Here is a 22,733-nt window from a genome sequence, read left to right as displayed (position 1 = left end):
GATTCGATTTGCACCTTCAGTTCATGTATCCTCATTACCTTCTCCTGGTGCAACCTTTGCAATGTCTCCAATTCACTTCCATCTTCATCAAGAAAAACAACATCAATTTATTTATTGAGTTTAGGGTTACAAAATAAACAATTAATCTCTCCTCAGACATTTGCATTTTTTCAAAATTCAAATAAAGAATCATCGAAAGACAAAAACTTTTACTAAACTCTTTACATATAGAGTTCACACTCATTTTGGTTGAGTTTAGCAAATTTTTCTATCTCCTCTGCAATTCTTTATGTATAGAATTTTTGTTTCGAGTTCTACAAAAATGAACCCTAGTTCATTGGTAAATCCATCAAATGTTCAAACTAAGCATATTATTATAATAAAATCAAAAAATAATAATTAAAAATAAAACAGTAGAAAATATAAGTAAATATATATTACTATTTAATTATAGGGGTTAGTAAAACGGGTAGAACACTAGAATTTTCAAGTATAAAACCTGAGTTTAAGTCTCTGTCATGATTGATCAAACTCTGAAAATATTACTTATAAAAAAAAAAAAAGATATAGTAATATTTGAATAGTTTTGCTTATGGAGGAAGTAAAATAACCTATGCTAAAATGTGGTAAAACAAGTAAAATGCTTGTTAGACTAATTTGTCCCAAAATGTGTTTTATACAATAAAACATGAAAAATTCTAATAAATTTTTTTCTAAGTCAATGTGTTTCTGTGATAAACAGTTCCATTTTTGCAATTATAACCTAAAAAATAATTTCAACTTAATAAATAAGTCACCCAAAAAAATGAAATAAGATAGAAAAATATGAAATGGAATAAAAGCAAGAAAATTGAAGTACCTGAAGAACTGTATGAACAACCAATGCCATAATCATCCATGACTTTATAAATTCCTGAAGAGGAAGAGAAAGAAAATTAACAAGTGAAAAGTGTGGAGAAATGCTTTTGTTTCATTTCATGAAATGATCCTTTTTATATAGGTATTTCATGTATCAACTGGAGCACCCAATTACAGTAAAGGGTCAGATAATATTTCTGTTATAAATAAATGTGAAGTCAAGTCAAATGCTATTAAAAAGAAGATGCAGTTAAAGGGAGGAAGATGGCTTTAGAATTGAAATTTCAGAAGCTTTCTGTTTGATTTCATTGTGATGATGATTAATTTTTGATCCAAACTCAAAGTCTAGAAGAACATCTTGGAAACAGAAAGTTGTTTTTGACCATAAAGTCAATGGATTTTTAGCCATTGATCTGATCATGCATAGCAGATTCATGCATGCCAATCATGGATTTGGTTGTTTTGTTAATGAACACTATTATATACTCCTATCTTGAAACAACATTATAAAATTGTTCTTTGTGAAAGGACAACTTTAACCCCATAATATTATCTAAACAATATTTATAAAAATAGAAGAAAAACCCACCTAAAAAAAGATCCCCAAAAAGTTTATAATTAATTTAAAGGTAGTTAAAATTAAAAAAAAAATACCCACTTCAAATATATGATAATTAATGTAAAAAGAGTAATGTAACCCTTAATATATACATTAATATTTGGGTTTGGATTAGAGTAATCAGAAAAAATCTGAGTGCGGGTGCATACCCATTGTCAACCCGGTCCATTATCATCCCTATAAATAAAAAAATTAAAATAATAATATGATCGGAAAACAAGTTTAATATAGGGATGAATCAAGAAGTGGATTATTGGGTATGGGTTTGGCTCACTTGAGTCCGAAACTAAACCCGGTTCTTGGCGGAGTTGGCAGAAAGAAATCTCTTTAAAAAAAGCGATGAAGAATTACTTAAAGGCCCTCGAATTTCAATATCTACTTTCGCAGTACCACAAGCAATCAAACCTTCAAACAATCCCACAGAAAATCACATAAATTATAAAATCTGACTCGATTCTTTACAACCGTTGGATCGATAGTCCAAAAAGTAAATAGTACCAATCAAACAGTACTTTGTAAAGAACCAGCTGAGCCGTACGTAACTAAATACAACCAATCAAACGGCTATTATGACTGGTACAACGATAAAAACAAATGCAAAAAGATAAAGGAAATACCTTCGCATTAACGAAGAAGATGAGATGAAAAGAAGATGGAGAGCAAAGAGAAGTGAAACTGGGTTTGGTGGAAAATTAAAGGGAAAATTAGAGGAAGGATTTTCAAAGGGTTAAGAGAAGAGATGGCATATATTTATATGGCAAAGTGTCAACCCGGAGACCCTCAAGAGACTCATATATCAAACCTGCGTGTATGATATCGAAGAGACAGCCATTTGGTGGATAATTTACTTAATTACTTTGCAGAATATACAGAACAAAAACAGAAAAAATAAGTTGGAAACCTCACATTGCCATGTTTTAAACATTAAGGGACTCTATTCCATGTTTAAGACTTGTATCATGATAAAAATATTGTGGAAAAAGGATCCTCAGTAAAATCAAGTAGGTGAAAACCTACCTACCTTCACAAGCTTGGAACACTGTGATAGCTACACTGATTTAAAAAAAACAAAAGAAAAACTGTATTAATGAAAAGAAAATAATAAACCGATAAATATTTAATTATTATAAATGTTATTTTTTATAATTTTAGTAGCTAATCATTTATCTCTTGTTAAAATAAATAAATTTATGGCTTTAATGAGAGATTAACAATTGTTAAAAGTTTATTTTTTTTGTTAAAAGGTTTTAACGATAGAAAAAATCTCGTTATAACATATTATTATAGTTTTCTTTAATAAAAGTATTAATAACAATAATATTTTTAACGAAGAAAATTATATTGACAATGATGATGAAATTTGTTTAGAGAATGAAACATTTTAATTATAAAAAATAAATTTTAACAACTATTTTCTCTTTGTAAAAGTTATAAAAATATTTATTTTTAATAAGAATATAAATAAGACTTGATATTTATCCATTTCATTTATATATATATATATATATATATATATACACACACACAGAGAGAGGATGGATTAGGAAATACTGAAAGTGAAAATGGAAAATGTGTTTTTGATGAGCAAGCCGAAGATTAGGGTTTTGACCAGTGGAAAAATATATATAATCATGGAAGCGTGTGCGTACACGGCTGAAGAAGAATTGAAACTGGGTTCATTTAATTTAATTAGGGAAGTAAAAAGTTATAAAGAGAAATAAAAAAAAAATTAATGAAAGGATTTTTCATTTGATTTGTCTGGACTTTGATGTAAATTTTCTGCAAATTTCAGAATAGGCCAAAAGACATATTCCCACCCAAGGTTGGGTTTGCATCAGACCTTGGGTGGGAAATATTCATTTGGCCTTCAGAACAAAGAGAGAGATAGCTATGGCTTCTTCATATAATATATGAAACAACACCACAATTTTCAACAAACTAGAATCATTCTAACTGTAATTTACCATATATTTTTGGTAGATTAATCTTGGCTTATTGTTTAAGTGTTTCTGCTGGTGATCGAGAAATAATATTTGTAGTAAATTTTGGACGTTGCAGACGTTACTCTAATGCTCTTGAAATTTATCTTCATAAATTGATAGATGATTAATTGTCTCTCTAGATATTGAGAAATAATTAATTATTTAGTATTAGTCCGAATTATAGGTTAATATAAAATTATAATAATAATAATGTTGTAGAAGTTAGTGTGATAATGATATCTCAAATCGTGGAAATTAAACACTTAATTACTTAACTCTTTTGTTGGATTGGTGTGTGGTATTTTCCAAGTACCAAAAATAATTACAAACTATCATTAATTAATGTCAATTAGTATTTAAACATGATCTTCGTAACAGAGGTAAAAAGTCTTATCAAAATCTGATTGAATCAACTGATTCAACTAGTAATTGATCTTTAATTCAGTCTAATTTTCATTTTATTGTTAATCAATTAAAAGGTTAGTAAAACCCAATTAAAAATAGTTAATTAAAAAAAATTGTTTGAACAAAAGAAATACCGTTTTATATAACTTGACAGTTTACATATTATTTTATTTAATATTAAATTTTATAAACATAAAAAATTAAAAATTTAATATTAAAACTTAAACCTTAAGAGTTTTAAAATCTAAAACTAGGATCAAACTTCTCTTCAAAATTAAATATACGTTTATCACCTCTTTTAAAAGCCAAATCTCAATTGAAATTCATATGTTATAAATTTGAAACCTCTCGAAAGTCAAGTACTCACGATGAATTAAATATAATTTATGTAAACTATTTTTACTTTAACGTTGTACATTGTGTTAATAATACTCATATTAATTAATAAAATAATTATATAATATTATAAAATATTAACTTAACTTATGATAATTATTTATTTAATTATAATAACCTAGATTGAAACTGATCAATTGAGCTAGTGAGATATAGGTTTGACTATCCATTCGGCTTTTTAAATATAAATGTTACCGACACTAAATTTGTAATATTATCAAATATGGAAATCAATTTTTCTTTGTTGAATCAGTGAATGATCACTTTAACATATAAAGTAATATTATCTATGTGTCCATTCATATTGTTATTATCGAATCAATGTTACAAAAGATGTTAGGTCACTTTCTGATTCGGATTTACCAGAGCCCCATGCTGTGAACAATTATGGATTTATCTATACTGTGAAAGATTTTTTGGAATCAGCCTCTTGCTACGTTAAGCATAAATGCTAGTGGCTGGCAGGAAACATGAATGAATTATTGGATAAGTATGACAAATTTGAAGTACATGACAAAATTTCAGGGAAAGAAATCGGCAGATGGGGTCCATCATACATCATCTAAATATTGCTAGGATTCCAGGATTTCCCATTTTATGAGAAGATTATTCGAATGTGTTTTGAATATATAAATAAATTTATATTTATGTATATTATTATATAATTAAATAATTTTAAATTAAAAATAAAAAAATATTTATTAATATGATTATATATATAAATATATACTTATTTATATTTTTAAAATAAATAAATATAATATTATTTTAATATTTATTTGTTTTAACTATTAATTAAAACAGTTATAAAATATTTTGATTTTTGATTTTAAGGGGTAATAAAATTAATAAAATATTATAAAATTTTGATTTAATTGATGTAATTATTATAATTTTGATAATTATATTTTAAATTTTATTTATCTAGTTAATACGAGTGGGGTCAGGTTATGAAAACACAAAATGTTTTGGTTTTATTTGTATGTGGGTCAATTAACTTTATTAAACATAATCCAGTAATTAGATTTTGTTGGTGATTGATTGGATCACGATTCTCTTGTAGGCTAAGTTTCACATTAGTCATTATCTTATCCTACAGTTAAAATGATAAATAAATTGTATTTACAAATTACAAGCTCAAAAGAACTTATATTAAACGTGAATCCTATTTCTCGTTTTCTCAGGACCGTTAGATTATGATAGATCAACGGCTGAAAAAGTTGTTTTAATTCTTTAAATTAAGGAATTAAATCGATATACTTTGTTAAGGGGGTAAAATGAAAGAAAAAGTAGCCTGTGGGTCAAATCGAGAAAGTCTTCATCCTCAAGTTAGGGTTGACTAAGCTTCCTTTTATCTGGACGATCAGCATTCTGAGGTATCTGAATGTTTGACCTAGCACAGGATTGTAAGTCAAGAAGCTTTTGGACTGTTTTTGATAGTTTCTAACACCAGTGAGGCGTGCTTTGACCTCAAGATTTGGGGGGTTTTCTAAATTTTACACTAAGGGGGTATTGTTTTTTTATTAAAATTAAAATATTATTGAGAAGATTATTAGGTATAAATTATTATTATATTTGATAAAATTTAATAAAATTAGGTAAGTAGAAATAATTAATGTATTTGGTTAGAGGTAATAAAAAGAATATTAGTATATTATTTTACTTAAATATTATTGGGTATAATTATTCTAAAATTTTTTTATGTTATTTATTATATTAATTGAAAATGAAAAAAATTAATTTTGCCTTAAAAAATTAATAAATAAGAATATAGTTATAATAAAATAAAGATTACTTTGATAATTTTTAATACTTAAAGTGGAGATAATAATCAGATTATCTCTTATATTATCTGTCACATTATCGTTGATAATAGAAGATTAATAGAATCATTTATTACTTATAAACTAAACAAAGTAATATAAGTAATAAAATATAAATTACCAGAGTAATTTTTTAACCTCTCTAACCAAATGTCTTGTAATAAGTAAGAAAAACATAAAAATAAAAAAAACATTCTAAATTTTATAATTTTTTTATTCTATAGATGTGTGTAAAATGGTTCAAACAATAAAATCTGATTGAATTATTAGATATTCGTGATTTAGTTTAGTTTGGGTTAAACATTTTTAAAAAAGATTTATGATTTGAGAGGATTTTAATCCAAACTAGACCGTAAACCTTCTTTCTCTCTCTGATATATATAGATATTGAGAAAAAGATGTTTTTTCATATAATTAATATGTATTTGTGTATCATGTTAGAATGGTTGATAGTTATAATTTTGTTGGACTTGTTGTTTTTTTTTTTTTATAAATTAAACCCAATATTTGTGAGGAGTGTCGAAATTTTTTAAGAAAGTTTAATCAATGACATACGACACTTGTTGATTAAGCTTAATTTATTTATTATCATTATTTAAGATTATTATTATATCTAAAACTCTTCGTTTTGGCTCAAAACAACCATGAAATTGTAATATCATTGCTACCAACAATAAATGTATTATATAGGATTTGCATATAATATGAAACACTTAAATAAATTAAAATAGACTTTTTATAATTAATAATAAAATATGTTGTTAGGAATGAGTGGTTATGCTTATATGAGCATATGTGCTAGAGTGTATATAATAATTTGATGGATAGAGCAACAATATATGAATCAAAATCGAATTAAAAAATGTGTCATAGCTAATTAGGATTCAAAGTTTTTCCATCTTGTACATTAACAAGTACTTCACTTTGCTTATTTACAATAAAAATACATATTCGTAATTTTGGTGCACTGAACTTGAGATAGTATAGACATTAAAATAATTAAAATTTAAGAAACTTTATAAATAAAGAAATAAAAGGTTAAAAGTGTGATTGATAACACATTTTTCATTAATAAAATTGTATTTTATGTTTACAGGTCTGAATTAGACCATATTTAGTTTAGTTTGGTTTGAAGCACAAAATTATTTAATTTGGTTTGAGATTTTACACTCCGCCCACCCCCCTTTTTTTTTTAACTTTAGTTTAAAAATATTTCAAAATCGAACTAAATGAGGCAATACCCACCCCTTACTTTATTCACATGAAGGCATGCATAATGATAATTTTTTTTTCAAATTCGTTCCCAAAAAAAAAACTACTATATTCACTTAGAGAGTCACTCAAACCGTATTTTTTTATTAGTAAAATAAATAAAACAATGACGTATGGTAATGAAACAGTAAAACAAATTAATGTTAAAAGAGGTTTTAAGACATGAATTTATACTTATTGTATTGGTCATTTTCTTCAGAAATTGACACTAAATTATAATATAATCGATCTTAAACTCTAAAAAATAAAAAAAATTAAGGATATGTAAGTGTAACTTCATCTCATTTAATGAAATTTGATAGCTTTATTAACTCATTCTTTTATCGCTAATAACAAAAATATGTTCAAAGACCATGTTTTATAGATTTTAAAACTTTAACTCTTAAATAATGTTACTCATATTATATTTTACATAAGCATAAACATCAATTTGATTTCCTTGTGATGATTCAAATGGATCTACATATATTAGACCTTAAATCTTTAGACCAATTTTATTTTGACTAATGGTAACCCTATGGGCCTTAATTTATTAAGCTTATACTCATACCCTAAAAATGGCCTTAATTGTGTGACTTTAGGTAACACTCCAAAACTCAGATGCATAGAGCAAAGAGCCCAATTTCAACATGACCTAGATAGATTTTCTTCTTCTTTTTGTTTATTTATTTATTTTCTTAAGTTTTGCTTATGTATATTAATATGTGGTCAACTAGATTGCCTTTTACTTATGGGAACCCTCAAAGATTGATTATTAATATAAATTAAACATGTGGTCAAAATAAATAAGAATTAATGATAGTCATAGCCCATGACCTTTGAAAAGAAATACCCAATTCAAAGAAATAATTTTAAGGGATTGTTTGATTTACAGTGAAGAAAAATTATTTTATAATTTATCTTTTATTACTTATATTATTTTATTTTATTTGTTAATAATAAAATATTACGATAATATTCTATTATCAATAATGATGTGATATATAATATAAATAGTAACTTGATTACTACCTCCATCTTGAGTATTAAAAGATTATCAAAGTAATCTTGATTTTATTATAATTTTATTTTTACTTATTAATTTGTCTAGATTAAAATACTCTCGCTTTTAAATTAATATAATAAGTAATATAAAATATATTTTAAAACAATTATACCAAAGGAATTTAAGTAAAAATATATTTTATTATTATTTTATTATCTCCAATCAATCACAATAATTATTTATACCTATTCATTTTTATCAAATATAATAATAATTTATACCCAACAATCTTCTAAATAATCTATTTAATTATTTATATTTATCAATTTTTATTAAATATAGTAATAATTTATATCTAATAATCTTTAAAGTAATATATTTTTATGATAATATTTTATATTTGATAATAAAATATTAGCTAAATCAGACGCACCCTAAAAATTAATTAAGATCTTGAGCATACTTACAATATTATCATCATACTCATTATTCATATAAATGTTCATTTTCATTTTATGTTATATTATATATTACTTTGATCATATCTATATATTTATTTCTTGAAGACTAAGAGGGTAATCATTTTTATATGCTCCAAATATTTGTAGATTCATGATAGCATAACATCAGCTTTGTGTTGATCTCCATCATGGCTTTGAATTTCTTGCACTTTTCAATACATTCTAGGAAACAATTAAACCAGTAGATTCAAAAAGTGTACTCAAAGCTCTCCTCTTTATTCATTCTTTTGCTTGTTTTCTGTCTCACTTGCCCCCTTTTCCTCTTTCTACCTAATTTTGGTGATTAAAAATAAAAAATAATACCCCATTTTCTAAATTAATTGATAGCTCTCCTAAATATCACAAAGAGTCAAAGTGATTTTAAATATATATTTATTTATTTATTTTAAAAAGTTATTTAGTTTAGAGTAAAAGTCAATCATAGATAAAATAACAATATATCTTTTATAAAGATAAAGGTAAGTTCAAGTGATGATGAATATGTCCTCTATCTCATCATATAGAGAAAAAAAAATTTAATTATAATTTAAAAAAATTGATCGGTTTTAGTTTCTCAAATTTTTACATAGTATCGAATCTACTAACCTTATTAATGGGTACAAATTTAAAGAACAAGGAACAACTTGTATTTTTTTCTTGTAATCCATTAAAACTAATTAATGATTAAAATATTTAATACATCGATACAATGCACTAGAGGCATGGTTCGGAAAAAGGGCTTGGTCTAGTCAGTTACTATAGCGTGTTAGACACGACCTATGAGCCTTCTAGGTCGGGTCGTGAGTCTAGACACAAAGTTTGTGAGCTAGCCCGACATTGTAATATTCACATAATATTAGAAAAAATTAAAAAATTAATTAATTAATTATAATATTAAAAATTAAATTTTTATTAGAATTCACGAGCCAACCCAACCCTTCTGCATATATATTGGGTTATGTCATGGGCCTTAAATATCTCATGACCCAATCTGTTTCAAAGACCTGTTACTGTAGTGGACCTTAAGTCTGGCCTGACCCATGGACCACTCTACAATGCTTTACATAAAAAATATATCAAAGTGACAAATGGGTCCGAAAGCACAAAGAAAAAGGCATTTAAGTTTTAAACATATTACGCACTTTTCTTTGACAAATAATCCATTCAAAGCTAATTACTAAATAGAATAGGTAAAACAGAATATAATATATCAACACATATCAAACTTTATATACAGATAATAAGATAATACTTTTATATTAATCAAGATTAACAAAATTAATAGAATATTATAATTTTTAGAGATAAAATTTGGGTTTAAAATTTTGTTACGTTTATGAAATCTTAACTTATCCGATGTAGTAATTATAAGTTTGGTAATTGTATCTCGTGTTTATTGACTTATTCAGTATAGTGATTATAAATCTAATTACCATATTTCAGATTTATCTGTCTAATCAATATAAATAAATTTCCAATTTTGAAAAAAAAATACTATTATAACAATATCGTCTTAAACAACTAAAACTAAATTACGCTTAAAAAGCACAAAAAAGGTATTTAACTTTTATAATATCTAAGACTTCTGTTATGAAAAAAATCCTCAGTTCAAACTAACTGAAGATTAAAATTGAAGACAAGATTATCATATGAAAAAAAAAAAAAAATCCTTGCTTTAACATTTAATGGAAGAGAATGATTGAAAAGTGAACAATATCCATAATCTACGGAAATAATAATTTTTATTGCGATAGTTGAAGATGCCGAAGTTGTTATGGCTTCTATATTCAATTGTGAATTATTATCTACCAACCACTTCACATTGTGCTTTGAAATAAAATATTAAGAGAAATTAAACAATCAACCAAAATTTTAGGGTGCCAAAAAAATTATCCAACTTTTTGAATTTTAAACAAAAATATCCTATTTCACTGTAAAGATGAAAATGTTTTTCATGCCAAAATAGAAGAAACCGCTCCCAGCCACACAAAACCGTATGCCCAGCCACACGTTTTGCAGAGTCTCTCTGATAGATTTTCTTAAGGGATTTTCGCGATGTTTTTGGTGACAAAAATAGATAAAAAGTTTTGTAAAATAATCCTTATCATGTCTTTATGCATTTTAGTGTAAAATTTAGACGATTGAATGTAAAATTTGGGTGTTTAAACTTAGGGTTTTAATTTGAAAGATTTGATGAAATTACTTGATTTGTTAGTGATTTTGATAAATTTTTTTAGGGTTTTGTGTTAGATTAGTTGTAAAATTGATTGTTGTCAAAATGAAATTTGAAAAACAAAGTTCGAGAGGTGAATCTTAGCACACAAAATCGGCAATCACCATGCGAATGTTTGTTGACCACACGAATTCGTGTGATGAGATTTATCGGAAAAAGGGAGGTTTTATGTATTTTTCAAACTTTTGGGACCACATGAATTCATGAGGTTGGGGGCAAAATACGAGCTTTTAAATAGTAAATCTTGTGGTGGGGTAGAATTGTAAATTTGAAAATTTTGTTGACGTGCGAATTTGTGTGGTGGGGTGCAAAATACGTTTTTCCACAGTTTTCCACCACACGAATTCGCGTGGTGGGTTTTGGTAGGGCAGAAATATTTTCTTTAAAATTATGAACTTTTTAAATATTTTTCATATAACGGGAAAAATTGAAATTTTTGCATTTTAAGGTTTTTTTTTTTTTTGCGTGTAAAATTTGAATTTAAAGTTTGTTTTTCTGAATAATGTATCTATATTCAGAATTGAATCATTTCTAATAAAAAAACTAACGTAATTGCAATTTAATTTTTTTACAGGAGTTCGATAAAAGAGAAAAAAGGATGAGGGAAATGATGAAATCAGATTCCCTATGAAAAAACACTTCAAGATCAAGTTACTATGCCTAAATATAGAGATGTGAGAGTCATGATTAAAAAAATATTAACAAAATGATAGTTGCAAATGTTTTGGTGTACTTGTTTCGAATATTTCTTAGACATTAAGGATAGTTGATTCAATGGAGTGTTAATACACTCTTTCATCCTAAGAATAGTAAATAAGGCAGACTCGAACAGTGAGTTATGATTTTGAGTTAATCAAGTTAACGTGAAGTTTAATCTGTATGAGTTTGCCATTATGACAGACCTTCAATTTAGTTATATATTGGATATTAACATATATATTTCATTGAAGACTACAAATCGGATCCATCATATATATTTTCATAGGCATAAGTCAATTATATAAGTCGATCTGAGTTGCATTTTCCAGTAGAGGCCTTGGGGGAAGGACGACGCTAATGCTGTAAAGTTGGCTTTATTGTTTTATTTTTACATGAGGTTATTAGGGAATGATTTGAGGAAAACAATCTCCCAAAAGATATTATAGTTGGCTGATTATCTTGAAGGGTATAATGCATATCCATGGGGAGTACGGATGTGACAGATGATGTATCGATTGATATGTGATAATATCTCTTAAATTTCTATGGATTCCAACCTGGTAAAAAAAAAGAAAAACTTTATAAAATAATATGGTATCATGAGATTTCCACTAACATTCTAAGTAATTATGACATTTATTAATTTTAAAAAAATTGTGATTAAAATAAAATTGATTTAATACCATTATAATTTTATTGAGTAATAGATTTAAGTTGAAATTAAAGTTTTGGATATACGAGATGTTGGATTCACTACATTGATGGATGGATATCATGCCAGTTTCAAGATCTACCTAGATGTTAAGGTGACACACGAAAGACATTCCAAGATAGGATACTATCCCAACTATCTTCACTAGAGATGCAATAAGTAATCATTTGTTATTGATTAAAATATATATAAGGTATAATAACAAAGTTCATTTAAACAAAAATTTGCAAGACAATGTTAATTTCCAGTTAGTTTTATCTTAGGTAGAGAAAGTCGGCAATTGGTTTGACGACATTGTCTGATACACAGAGATGTCGAATAGATAGTTTTCTTCATCGACATCACCCTCATCCTTGTTAGGAGATGCATCATTAGGGCCTTCTGATATTACTTCTTCGGTTGTTACTCCGCCTCATATCAAGGCTCTTGTTCAACGACCTGTTACCGAGCCCACTCATGCCACCGAGTCCACTCCTACCAACGCCCTTATTATGATCTCTATCATTGAGTGCATATCATTGGCGTTCTCTATTATACCCTTGCCACCGAGCGCATGTCAGACAATCCCTTTGTCACTAGATAGGGTTTCTCTATTCGTTACTTTGATGTTACATTGGTCCGATAGGGTACTCTTATTTTAGATTAATTGACTCGTATGGAAGGTAAGATGACTCATATGGAGGACGCACAATCTCATATTCGCACAGATACTGTCGTGCAGATAAAAAAGAAAATAATATACCAGATAATCCAGTTATTTAAATACACAAACATGTAAACCCTACAATAGTTATATATGTTGTTACAGTCTCCTTGTGACAATGATGACAGAGATAAGTGCTAAACTTTTTGAGTATATTGGAAATATTATTTTAGAAATACTTTTAATATTCTGTTAACTCATGATTATTGATATTGTTATAACGTCAGTTTTTTATTTGAAGGACCATCTAGGGAGGATCCTATATTGACTTTTGATATAGACAATAAGAGATTATTGCGTGAGGTTTTCCCATTGACACCTTTTATGATGGTTCAAGTAGGTATAACATTATTCGTAAATGTTATATCACAATTCAACATTCATTTATCGATTCTCTGTTAACTCGTTACTATTGACATTATGACAGTGTCCCTATGTTTATGAGGCTACACCGAGAGGGATCCCATATTGATATCTGTTCCAATAATAGAGGTACGTATAATGTCAATTGTAGATATTGTAATCTCTATAAAACACTTTGACTAACCAATATAAAATTTGTTAATATTGTTACAGGATGTCCTTTTGGATATTTAAGACATTTTCGTTTAAATATTTTTAAATATAGGTATTTTTGTTTAAACCCCAAAATTAGGGGTAAATTTTTTATTACCCATGAAAAATGGGTAATTTAATTAATTTCCCAAATATTAATTGTAGTTTTTATCAGAGAAGTGATCTATAGTCAGTGCCTAGCTATTTGATCAGAGTTTTTAAAAGGCCAAAGGACTAGTGCCCACCCAAGTTTTAATGTAAAGACGAATACATACCCGTAGGGTTTAAAAAAGTCAAACATCCACTTATGTGTTAATTTCCATTAAAATTTTTAGTTAGACTGAAGGATAAAATTATTATTTTAATAATCATATTAAAAAATATATAATTTATTAATTTTCCCCCTTAAGTTTAAAAAACTAACAACTTTATCTCTGTCTAAAGTTTTCTAACTTTGAAATGTTATATTTTCTCTCCAAACCTAGGGTTTCCATCTTTTTCTCATTTCAACTATCCCCCAAACTTTTGAAAACTTTAGTTAACCCCATCTTCAACTTCAGATTATTCAAAATTCCAAGGACCTCTCCCTCGGTGATCGAGTTGACGTCGACTGTTGTTTCTCTCCGACAATGACGCAACGTTGTTTCTCCTTCATTGAGTGATGTCCTAAAAATCTCTTTGTCTTAAGAAAGAGACAAAAAGATCTTCCCCTGTGTCTCTTCGTCGTATCTCGTGCATTAGTCAGCCAACCATTTTGATAGTAAGAGACAACTGACCAAATGGAGAAAAAAGGAGAAGTCATCAAAGATGGGTAGTAGTCAAAGAGGGGATAAGAAAACTAGTGGTAAGGGGAAATAAACACTTTTCAAAACTGGAAATGTTTAGAAAGAGATAAAGTTGTTAGTTCTTAAAATCTTAGAGGAAAATAAGATAAAATTATATATTTTTTAATAATATTATTAAAATAACGATTTTACCCTTCATCATAACTAAAAATTTTAAAGGAAATTGACTTATAGGTAAGTGTTTAAGTTTTTCAAATCCCATGGGTGTGTATTTGTCTTTGCATTAAAACTTGGGTGGAAAATAGTCTTTTGGCCTATTTAAAATTTAAAATTTCGAAAAGGCCAAATGTCTTATTCTCACCCAAAGTTTCTTGCATTCTTAAATTAATACTTACTAAGTATTGAAAACTTAAACACTTATACATGAACGGTTAAAATTAACATAACTAATTAAGTTTCAAAAATAAAGTACTTATTTAACTAGTAATATATTAAAAATAATAAAATGTTATTTATTTCCCTTTAAGTTTAGAAAACTAATAATTTTTCATTGGATTAAACTTTAAAATGTTATATTTCCCTCCTAGGGTTTTTTTCTTTTCTCCTTTCATTTTTTTTCCCGAAATCAAATGCCTTCTCTGGATGAAGATGAGTTGTCTCTAGACTGTGCTAGAAAAGTGGAAGAAAAGGGGATGGAGAGAGAAACTGACTGGTGATGATACCAAAAAAGAGAAAGGAGAAAAGAAAAAAATTCTAAGGGAAAAATGTAACATTTTAAATTTTAATCTTTGGAGAAATTATTAGTTTTCTAAACCTAAAGGAGAAATATATAATATTAATTGGTTTTATTAATTTTAATTGCCTACAAGTAAGTGTTTAAGTTTTTAATACTTAATAGGGATTAATTTGAGAATACAAGAAACTTTGGATGGGAATAAGTTTTTTGGCCTTTAGAAAATTCTCTTTAAATCATATTTAGTACCCAAAACGCCCTGCAAACGTTATTTATATTTTTTCACTTTACAACCCTTTCTCCAACTTCAATTTTAAAATCACAATATCAGTTATGATCAATGCAAATCCGAAAAATGGAAATATAGTTTTTATTAAACCAATCATTTAAATAGTTATGATAATTTAGATTTAAAATTTATGTAAAAAAAGACAAAGGCTTTTTTTTTTTTTTTTAATAATCTACAATCCCTCCCCAACCAAACTTTTGATGTATTCTCAAAATCATATCCATGTAATTTGAAAAATCTAAAATCCCACCTATAGGTCAACTATTGTTAAAATTTTTTATTTGAGGTAAAGGTAAAATTATTATTTTACTAATAAATCCTAAAACTTTAAAAATTTATATCATTTCTCCCCTTAATTTGGGAAACTAATAATTTTTTCTAAAATTAAATTTTGAAAAAAATCACTTTTTCCCCCTAAGGTTTCAAAATCCTCTTCATTTTTCAACGATTGGCTTTGATTCTTTCTTCGCCTACAATAAGGTAACCTGGATGACGAAGGTTTTGTCTGGATTACCTCGTCATTGAAGGAGGTAGGGTGCTGAAATGTCATCGCTAGTGACCAGAGAGGGGAAGAAAATAAACCTTATGTTTTGGAGAGGAAAATGTTACCTTTGAAAGTTAAAAAATTTTAAATAGGAGTAAAGTTATTTATTTTTAAAACTTAGGAAGAAAATATAATGAATTTTATATATTTTATTAATATTATTAGTAAAATAACGATTTTACCTTTACTTGTAGTAAAAAATTTTAATGACAGTTAGTTTATAAATAAAATTTTAAGTTTTTTTAATCCTACAAATATGAGTTTAAAAATATATCAAAACTTAAATAAAAATAAGTCTTTTGGCCCCAAAACAAAATTAGTATTGCAATTTCTTTTTATGACAAAAAACTCTTTACAAGTCATATTATTTATTTATAATTAAATTAATTACATCAAATAAATAAAATTTTTCGTAACATTGATAGACCTACAGGATTGCAACGTTGCCGAGCTTTATTTCATTATGATTTTAAAAAATAAATACCCGTATTTTAGCGAGATTGTTTAGAATGGATTCAAATTCACACTCCTTGATATGATTGGACAATGTCAGAAACAACTCTCAAGCCCCATGTGATGTTAGCCTTTCTGCACACATATGTGGCCCTCTGGTAACAAATAAGATGAGACAAATTACTTACATTTTTTAATACATAAAAACAATTTATTATTTATTTCTCCAATCCTGTATTCATCTAAAAAAACCGTTTACCTTTGCAGGTTTTTGCTTAACCACAACATAAAATCCCCTTAACGGTATTATCATCACCACAGAAAGAATTGCCCACATGATGTGTTGACAGATGAAAATCCTGCATCCCACATGATTTTGCAGAAAATGCTCCCCCACAAAAGCTAATAGTCCCACTGCATTCATCATTGCCACCAATACACGGTTTACCAGTCAAAACGCATTCATTAAATTGAATGCATGAGACATGTCCTGATGCACACTGAATTACAGCATACCTACTGTAATATGATTAATCATGCACCCATGTAATTTTTTGGTAACAAGAAAACATCATTTGAGTTTGACCATCCCTTCAAAACTGAACTGACCATACCAAACAGATGAAACCCAATTCAGTTCCAACACATACTGAGTAGAAAATATTCCTAAGTTTTGCTCCAAAGTCAAGAGCATTAACTGGGAGAGTTATTTTCCAGCTGTGTACCCAAACTACCTGTTTCGGTTACTTGAGACTCCCGTGGTTTGCTTCTATCCAGACAAGTTTACTTTCTCACTCAGTTTTTCTGTTTTGCCAACTTTACAAGAGAAAGAGATGGATGGTAAAAGGGGGAAAACTATCTATTTATGACTGTGCAACAAGAGTTTTAATCCCTTGTAGTTCAGGCTTATAGTCTGTATTATGAAGTACACATCTAGAAAGTAGAAAAGAGAAATAGCCCTACTCTAATGAATCAGTTCATCTACCATTTATGTATCCGCTATGCGTTTGCTGTTAGTAGTATTTCTATTGATGCTTCTACTGATCTACTCTTCAGTGCAGGTATTCTTTGGCTATACATCTTAAGAGGGTTCTTCTTCTTTGTATATGCTTTTCTACTTTTCTGCATGAATAAAGAAACGGTGTTAAAGAATAAAGATTATGTTCAAAACTGATTTGAAACATACTGAATTAGAGGTATCTGCATCAGCACTGCTTACCTTTATTACCGACATTTTGATAGCTTTATGCCCATCATAAAACCTGAAACGAATAAAAGTGTATCTAAATTTCTATAATTGTTATCATACTAGGAGAGAAATTATAAAGATTGAGAGAAGTAGCAGCACCTTGGCATTTAAAAAAAATATATTAATGTGAAGCCACATCAGTAGCAGGACCATCGGGCAACTCTATGTTAATTTCAGAAGATGGTGTAGCTGAGATTCCAGTGCTTTCATTGACAGCTGCAGCAGTGGATAAGTCAGGTGTGCTACCCTCAGCTGGCTTTTCTATAGAAGCAAAGAGGTTATCAGGGAGAGTGAGCTCGACGCTGCTACCATGACTTCTGAAAGGGGAAAATGAAAATAAGATGAGAACAAAGATAAAATCAAGAGAACCAAACACCAAGCAGCTCTTTAGACATAAAGCAGTGTACATGAGGACTTGAATGAAAACCAAAAAGCATGGTTGAATTCAAACCGTTCATGGAGATCACACCCTACTGGGTTGGAGCTTTCCTCCTTCATATCACCACAACCACCCTTCTCAAGACTAGCTTGCTTCGCTTCTAGCTGAGCATGTAGCTCTGTATTAGCAGTGACAGTTGAGGGAATACTGGCAGTTGAAAAACCACCTACGACAGCCACCAAATTAAAATTAGCCAATGTAAGTTTCCCCAATTACTCATAATTGATCAAATGGTATTAAATAGCCAACATAAATTAAAATACCTTCCAACACTTCTTGGTTGATACCACCAGATGGAAGAATGAGATTCTGGTTGATATCATTATGAGCAGGTATGGTGACATAATTGCCAACTGATAGACTATGCTGGTGATGATTAATAGGCTGATTCTTCAAATTGGGCAGTTGTAGATTCATAAGCCTTTTACTTTGGAATTCAATCGCTTGCTGCAGCTCAAGTTGCTCATCAAATTTTCTTCTCAACATCAAGTTTTGTGTTTGGTAGAACATCTTTGCACCTGTAAATGGAGATAAATGAATATAAATTATATTACTTAATTATTTAAGAAATTAAAGGGAACAAAGATATGAAATGAAATGAAATACCAAGATCTTATGACAGTTATTTTATGCATTCTCATTTCTATTATTCTTTCTGGAAGCCAATAAGCCACTAACAGGGTAACTGCTGGGAAAATACATGCTTTCTTACCAAGAGGGTCATATGGGTCTCTGGAATCAACCCCAGAAGGGCTTGAACATGATGACAAATTCCCTCTGTCAAACTGCTGTTGCCTCCTGAAATAGTTCCATTAACAATTTAAGTTTCCAATGCAAGATGATAGACAGAGTGGAATACCAAAGGAGACATAGAAGGCCATACTTCTCTGCCAGTTTTCCTTTTTCCTTGTAGGGCTTGACAAGCACACGTGAATCACATATAAAATGAGGATTCCCTCTGGCCAAAATGTGTCTCACAGTCTCTGGGTGGACAAAAGTGACAAACCCAAACATTCGCTTCGGCTGGTATGGGATTCTGACATCTTGCACTGGTCCAAAAGTGCTTTAAAACATTTAAAAATAAAGTGAGAAAGAGAGAGAGAGAGAGAGAGAGAGAGAGAGAAAGATCTCAGTAAAATTTCTCAATTTCAAGCTCACGAAATGTGAAACATATTCTCAATGACCATGGAGTTTCTGAACAACAGTGAAAGATAAGGGTCCAATTAACAGAGCAGCCAAAATAATCATCACCATTTTGTCTATGCATTGTAAAGAACAACTTAAACACAAAACACAGAGAACGCTCCCTTAAGTGGAAGGCACAGCTTACATGAGCATGCATACAAGGGTGCTTTTGCTCAAAATCACACTCCATAATCTCTGGCATACAATCAACATCTTAGCAGCACTATAAACTGTGACCTTCAGTAAAGGACTAAAATAGTATATGTGCAGTGACTTTAAATTTAATCAGGAAGAAAATTCATCCTAAATAAATATTTGGAGAAAGCAAGAGATTGTAACAATATAACAGCTACAAAACAAATATCACTCACGCTAAGTCTTTTTGATTAATTAATGATAGAAATTTGCATTTTTCAAATAATCTCTGATAGACAACATAATGCCAATTCTTGATTTCCAATTAATCAACAGTGGATTCTCTTAGGTAGAATTGTATTGAAAAAATTTGCATCAGAAACTTTTGTTCTCAGCCAGCTGAGGGAGAGAGGTAAATTGCCATCATAGCGAAACAGCAAAACAAGACAGAACCCCCTTCAAACTAAAAATAAAAACAGTAAAACTGTGTATATACTTTTGAGTACATAATTGAGTATACATTTGATGTGTCGCCATGTGATTGGGTGATTTTGAATTAAAGATAAAATAACACCCAATCACATGATGACATATTAACAATGTGCTCAATTGTAGACCCAAAAGTGTGTACATATAGCATTGTTCAAATAAAAAACAAACTAATATCACAGTAGAAATGGTGGGAAATTACAGACTGCAGTCCCAAACAACATAAGTTTCCAGCCTCAAGGATAACTCATGCTTCAATAAGAAAAATATTTTGAAAATATATTGGAACTTCTCAGTGCCAATCCAAGCAAGAGATAGTTTTGAATCATTCTAATGCAGCACTATATCAATAAATCATCATAATTTATGTTGTCAAGGAACCACTACTTTATCCTCAGAAAACAAAAATGAAAAATTAGTGAAAAGGTGCAGTAAGTTACCTGAAGTAATTAGAAACATCTTCATCCGTAAATGTGCTATCTGCTGGGAATGTCAAGTAAATCTGTCTATTCACCGAACTCCCCTTCTCTCCCAATCCCATTGCCAAATAGTCATTGCTTTCTGCTTGGCCATGGCCAAACTTGTAAAGTTCATCACCTAACATCAATGCTGCAGCAGCCGCTCTATGATAAATTAAATGCCATGAAAACAAAACTAATTAGCAATCAATAATAAATCTCAAGACAAAAACATTTGCATTAACACAAATAGAGATATGTTGGTGAAAAGCCTGCCCAGTCCTCTAAAACTGCAAATCCTATAAAAAACAACACCAACCCAACACCGAAACTAAATACCAAAAAAAAAAAAAAAACACTCAAACAAATTATAATATAGTTATAAAAATAAATACATGACAACACAAAGGCGGAAGGCTAAATGAGACATCTCTAATATGCCTTCTCTGGTCATTCTTTTAGCCAAAAGCAAAACAAATTTATGTGTAGTCCTATACAAACACGGTCAAAGAGCCAAAGAAACAAAGCAAAAGCGGAATATCTGTTATACCTCTGGGTATCGTTTTGTTGTAGCAAAAGCAAGTCATAAGGCGTTGGCGGCGAGGCCCCGGCCGCAAACTGTGAAGCAGCCAATCTCTGCTGCTGCAAAGCTGCTTTCATTCTCATCATATCTTCAGGTTGCCGATAAATACCCTCCATTTGACTAGGAGAACCAACCAGAAAAGCATTTCCATCACTCTCACCAAAATGGCTATGGATGAACTTGCAATTGTCCCCGTTCTTGCAAAAGCCTCTAGCAAAGTATAGACAAGGCTTATAACCAACATTAAAATTTGAATCATCACTGCTAATACATGCATCACTAGCTGAGAAACTTCTTCTATGAAAATGGGTATCTACATTACTCACACCCCCGCCCCAATCCCCTTCACAGCCCAGTCGACTGCTACCACCAATAAAATCCTCATTTTTTGAGGACTCATCCAAAAATGAAAGATAATCATTAAATTGAAGCTCATCCACAAAGTCACTACCACTCTCAGCAACATTTTTGAGATGCGAAGGTACCAAACAAGACCCTGCACGTATATTTTCACATGAAAGAAAAGGACTTGACTTTGGGTCGGGTAAAGATGAGTTTTTTGCAAACTCACGCAACCCATTGCTAACTCTAGGAGATAGATTCGCAAATGGGTAGCCGTTAACATTGCTGTTTGTCGCGTTACCGAGTGTGGCAATGGGGTTGGGCGAAGGCGAAGTGGGTGCAGATAAAGTGTTTGCCGAAAGTCCCAACTGAGTTTTGGCTTTGATAATCAAAGATTGCAGAAGGGTTTCAGGGCCTACGGCTAAACGCAACAAATCTGTTTCTTTGACGTCATGAATGAGGATAAAACCTATAATCTTTGAGGCGTTTTCTGGGTCTAATCTTCTGATTTTGTTGAACAAAATGTTTGTTGCATCAAATTCATTCATTTCTGTTTGGTTTTTTTTCCAAGTTTTTTGCTTTCTTGGGTGTATATTTTGAGATGGAGAGAGAGAGAGAGAGAGAGAGAGAGAGAGAGAGAGAGAGAGAGAAGGGGGGGGGGGGGGGGGGGTGGGGTTACTATCGTACTGTAGTTAAAGTTGAGTTCTTTGAGGGTTTTGTTTTGATGTCTGCTGTCGAAAAAATGAAAAACCCATAAAAAACAAAGTGTTTTGAAGTGTCGAGGGAACTGAAAGTAGGGTTTTTAAGTTAAACAAAGAGCGGGGTTATTGATGCTCGACATTTCATTTCACTCTCCCTCCCTTTAGGAAAGATCTTTGTGATCCACGTACTACTAAAAGTCGAAAAAATACTCCTTTGATCAGTTTTAATATTTAAATTAGGGCAAAGGACAAGTTTTCTACTCAAATCCATGGGCTAATTTTTATTAAAATTTTTTATTAGAGACAAGGATAAAATCATCATTTTGCTCCTATAATTTGAAAAACTAACAATCTCTCTCATAGAATTAAGTTTAAAAACTTACTATTCCCCCCAAGGTTTGAAAATTTTTTCTAACCAATAAATTTGGTGATTCATCGGTGGCCAGAATGTTAGGAGGACAACGTTTAGACTATGAAGCGTTGTTCATCGTTCAGAGACCAAAGGACGATACTTCGTCGTATCTAGATTGATGATACTTCTGGACAATAAAACATCATTGCTCTAGATGACACTTCTCTGTCTTCTAGATTGAAGACGCTACTCGA

At 29.6% G+C, this 22,733-nt stretch overlaps 1 protein-coding gene across 1 annotated transcript; it reads right to left on the bottom strand.

Annotated features, from left to right (window-relative positions):
• Window positions 1-17,380: 17,380 nt before the first annotated feature.
• Window positions 17,381-22,189, bottom strand: LOC123225013 (zinc finger CCCH domain-containing protein 55-like). Its single transcript, XM_044648842.1, has 9 exons — window positions 21,052-22,189; window positions 20,484-20,666; window positions 19,118-19,297; window positions 18,947-19,032; window positions 18,498-18,752; window positions 18,247-18,400; window positions 17,895-18,112; window positions 17,766-17,808; window positions 17,381-17,668 (listed from the first exon to the last, which is right to left on the bottom strand). Exons 1-7 carry the CDS (start codon window positions 21,972-21,974, stop codon window positions 17,917-17,919), a joined length of 1,977 nt encoding a protein of 658 aa, XP_044504777.1. The 5' UTR covers window positions 21,975-22,189; the 3' UTR covers window positions 17,381-17,668; window positions 17,766-17,808; window positions 17,895-17,916.
• Between the last annotated feature and the right edge of the window lie 544 nt (window positions 22,190-22,733).

Source organism: Mangifera indica, chromosome 9 (assembly GCF_011075055.1).
Source record: "Mangifera indica cultivar Alphonso chromosome 9, CATAS_Mindica_2.1, whole genome shotgun sequence".
NCBI classification, from domain to species: Eukaryota; Viridiplantae; Streptophyta; class Magnoliopsida; order Sapindales; family Anacardiaceae; genus Mangifera; species Mangifera indica.
Note: the sequence above shows the minus strand (reverse complement) of the source record. Positions and strands in the feature narration are given on the sequence as shown.

Coding starts and splice junctions, on each gene's coding strand:
- LOC123225013 (XM_044648842.1), bottom strand. CDS start 21,974: ATGAATGAATTTGATGCAACAAACATTTTGTTCAACAAAATCAGAAGA. Junction 18,753..18,946: donor AGACCCATATGACCCTCTTG/GTAAGAAAGCAT, acceptor CTCCATTTACAG/GTGCAAAGATGTTCTACCAA. Junction 18,401..18,497: donor CAACCAAGAAGTGTTGGAAG/GTATTTTAATTT, acceptor TGGCTGTCGTAG/GTGGTTTTTCAACTGCCAGT.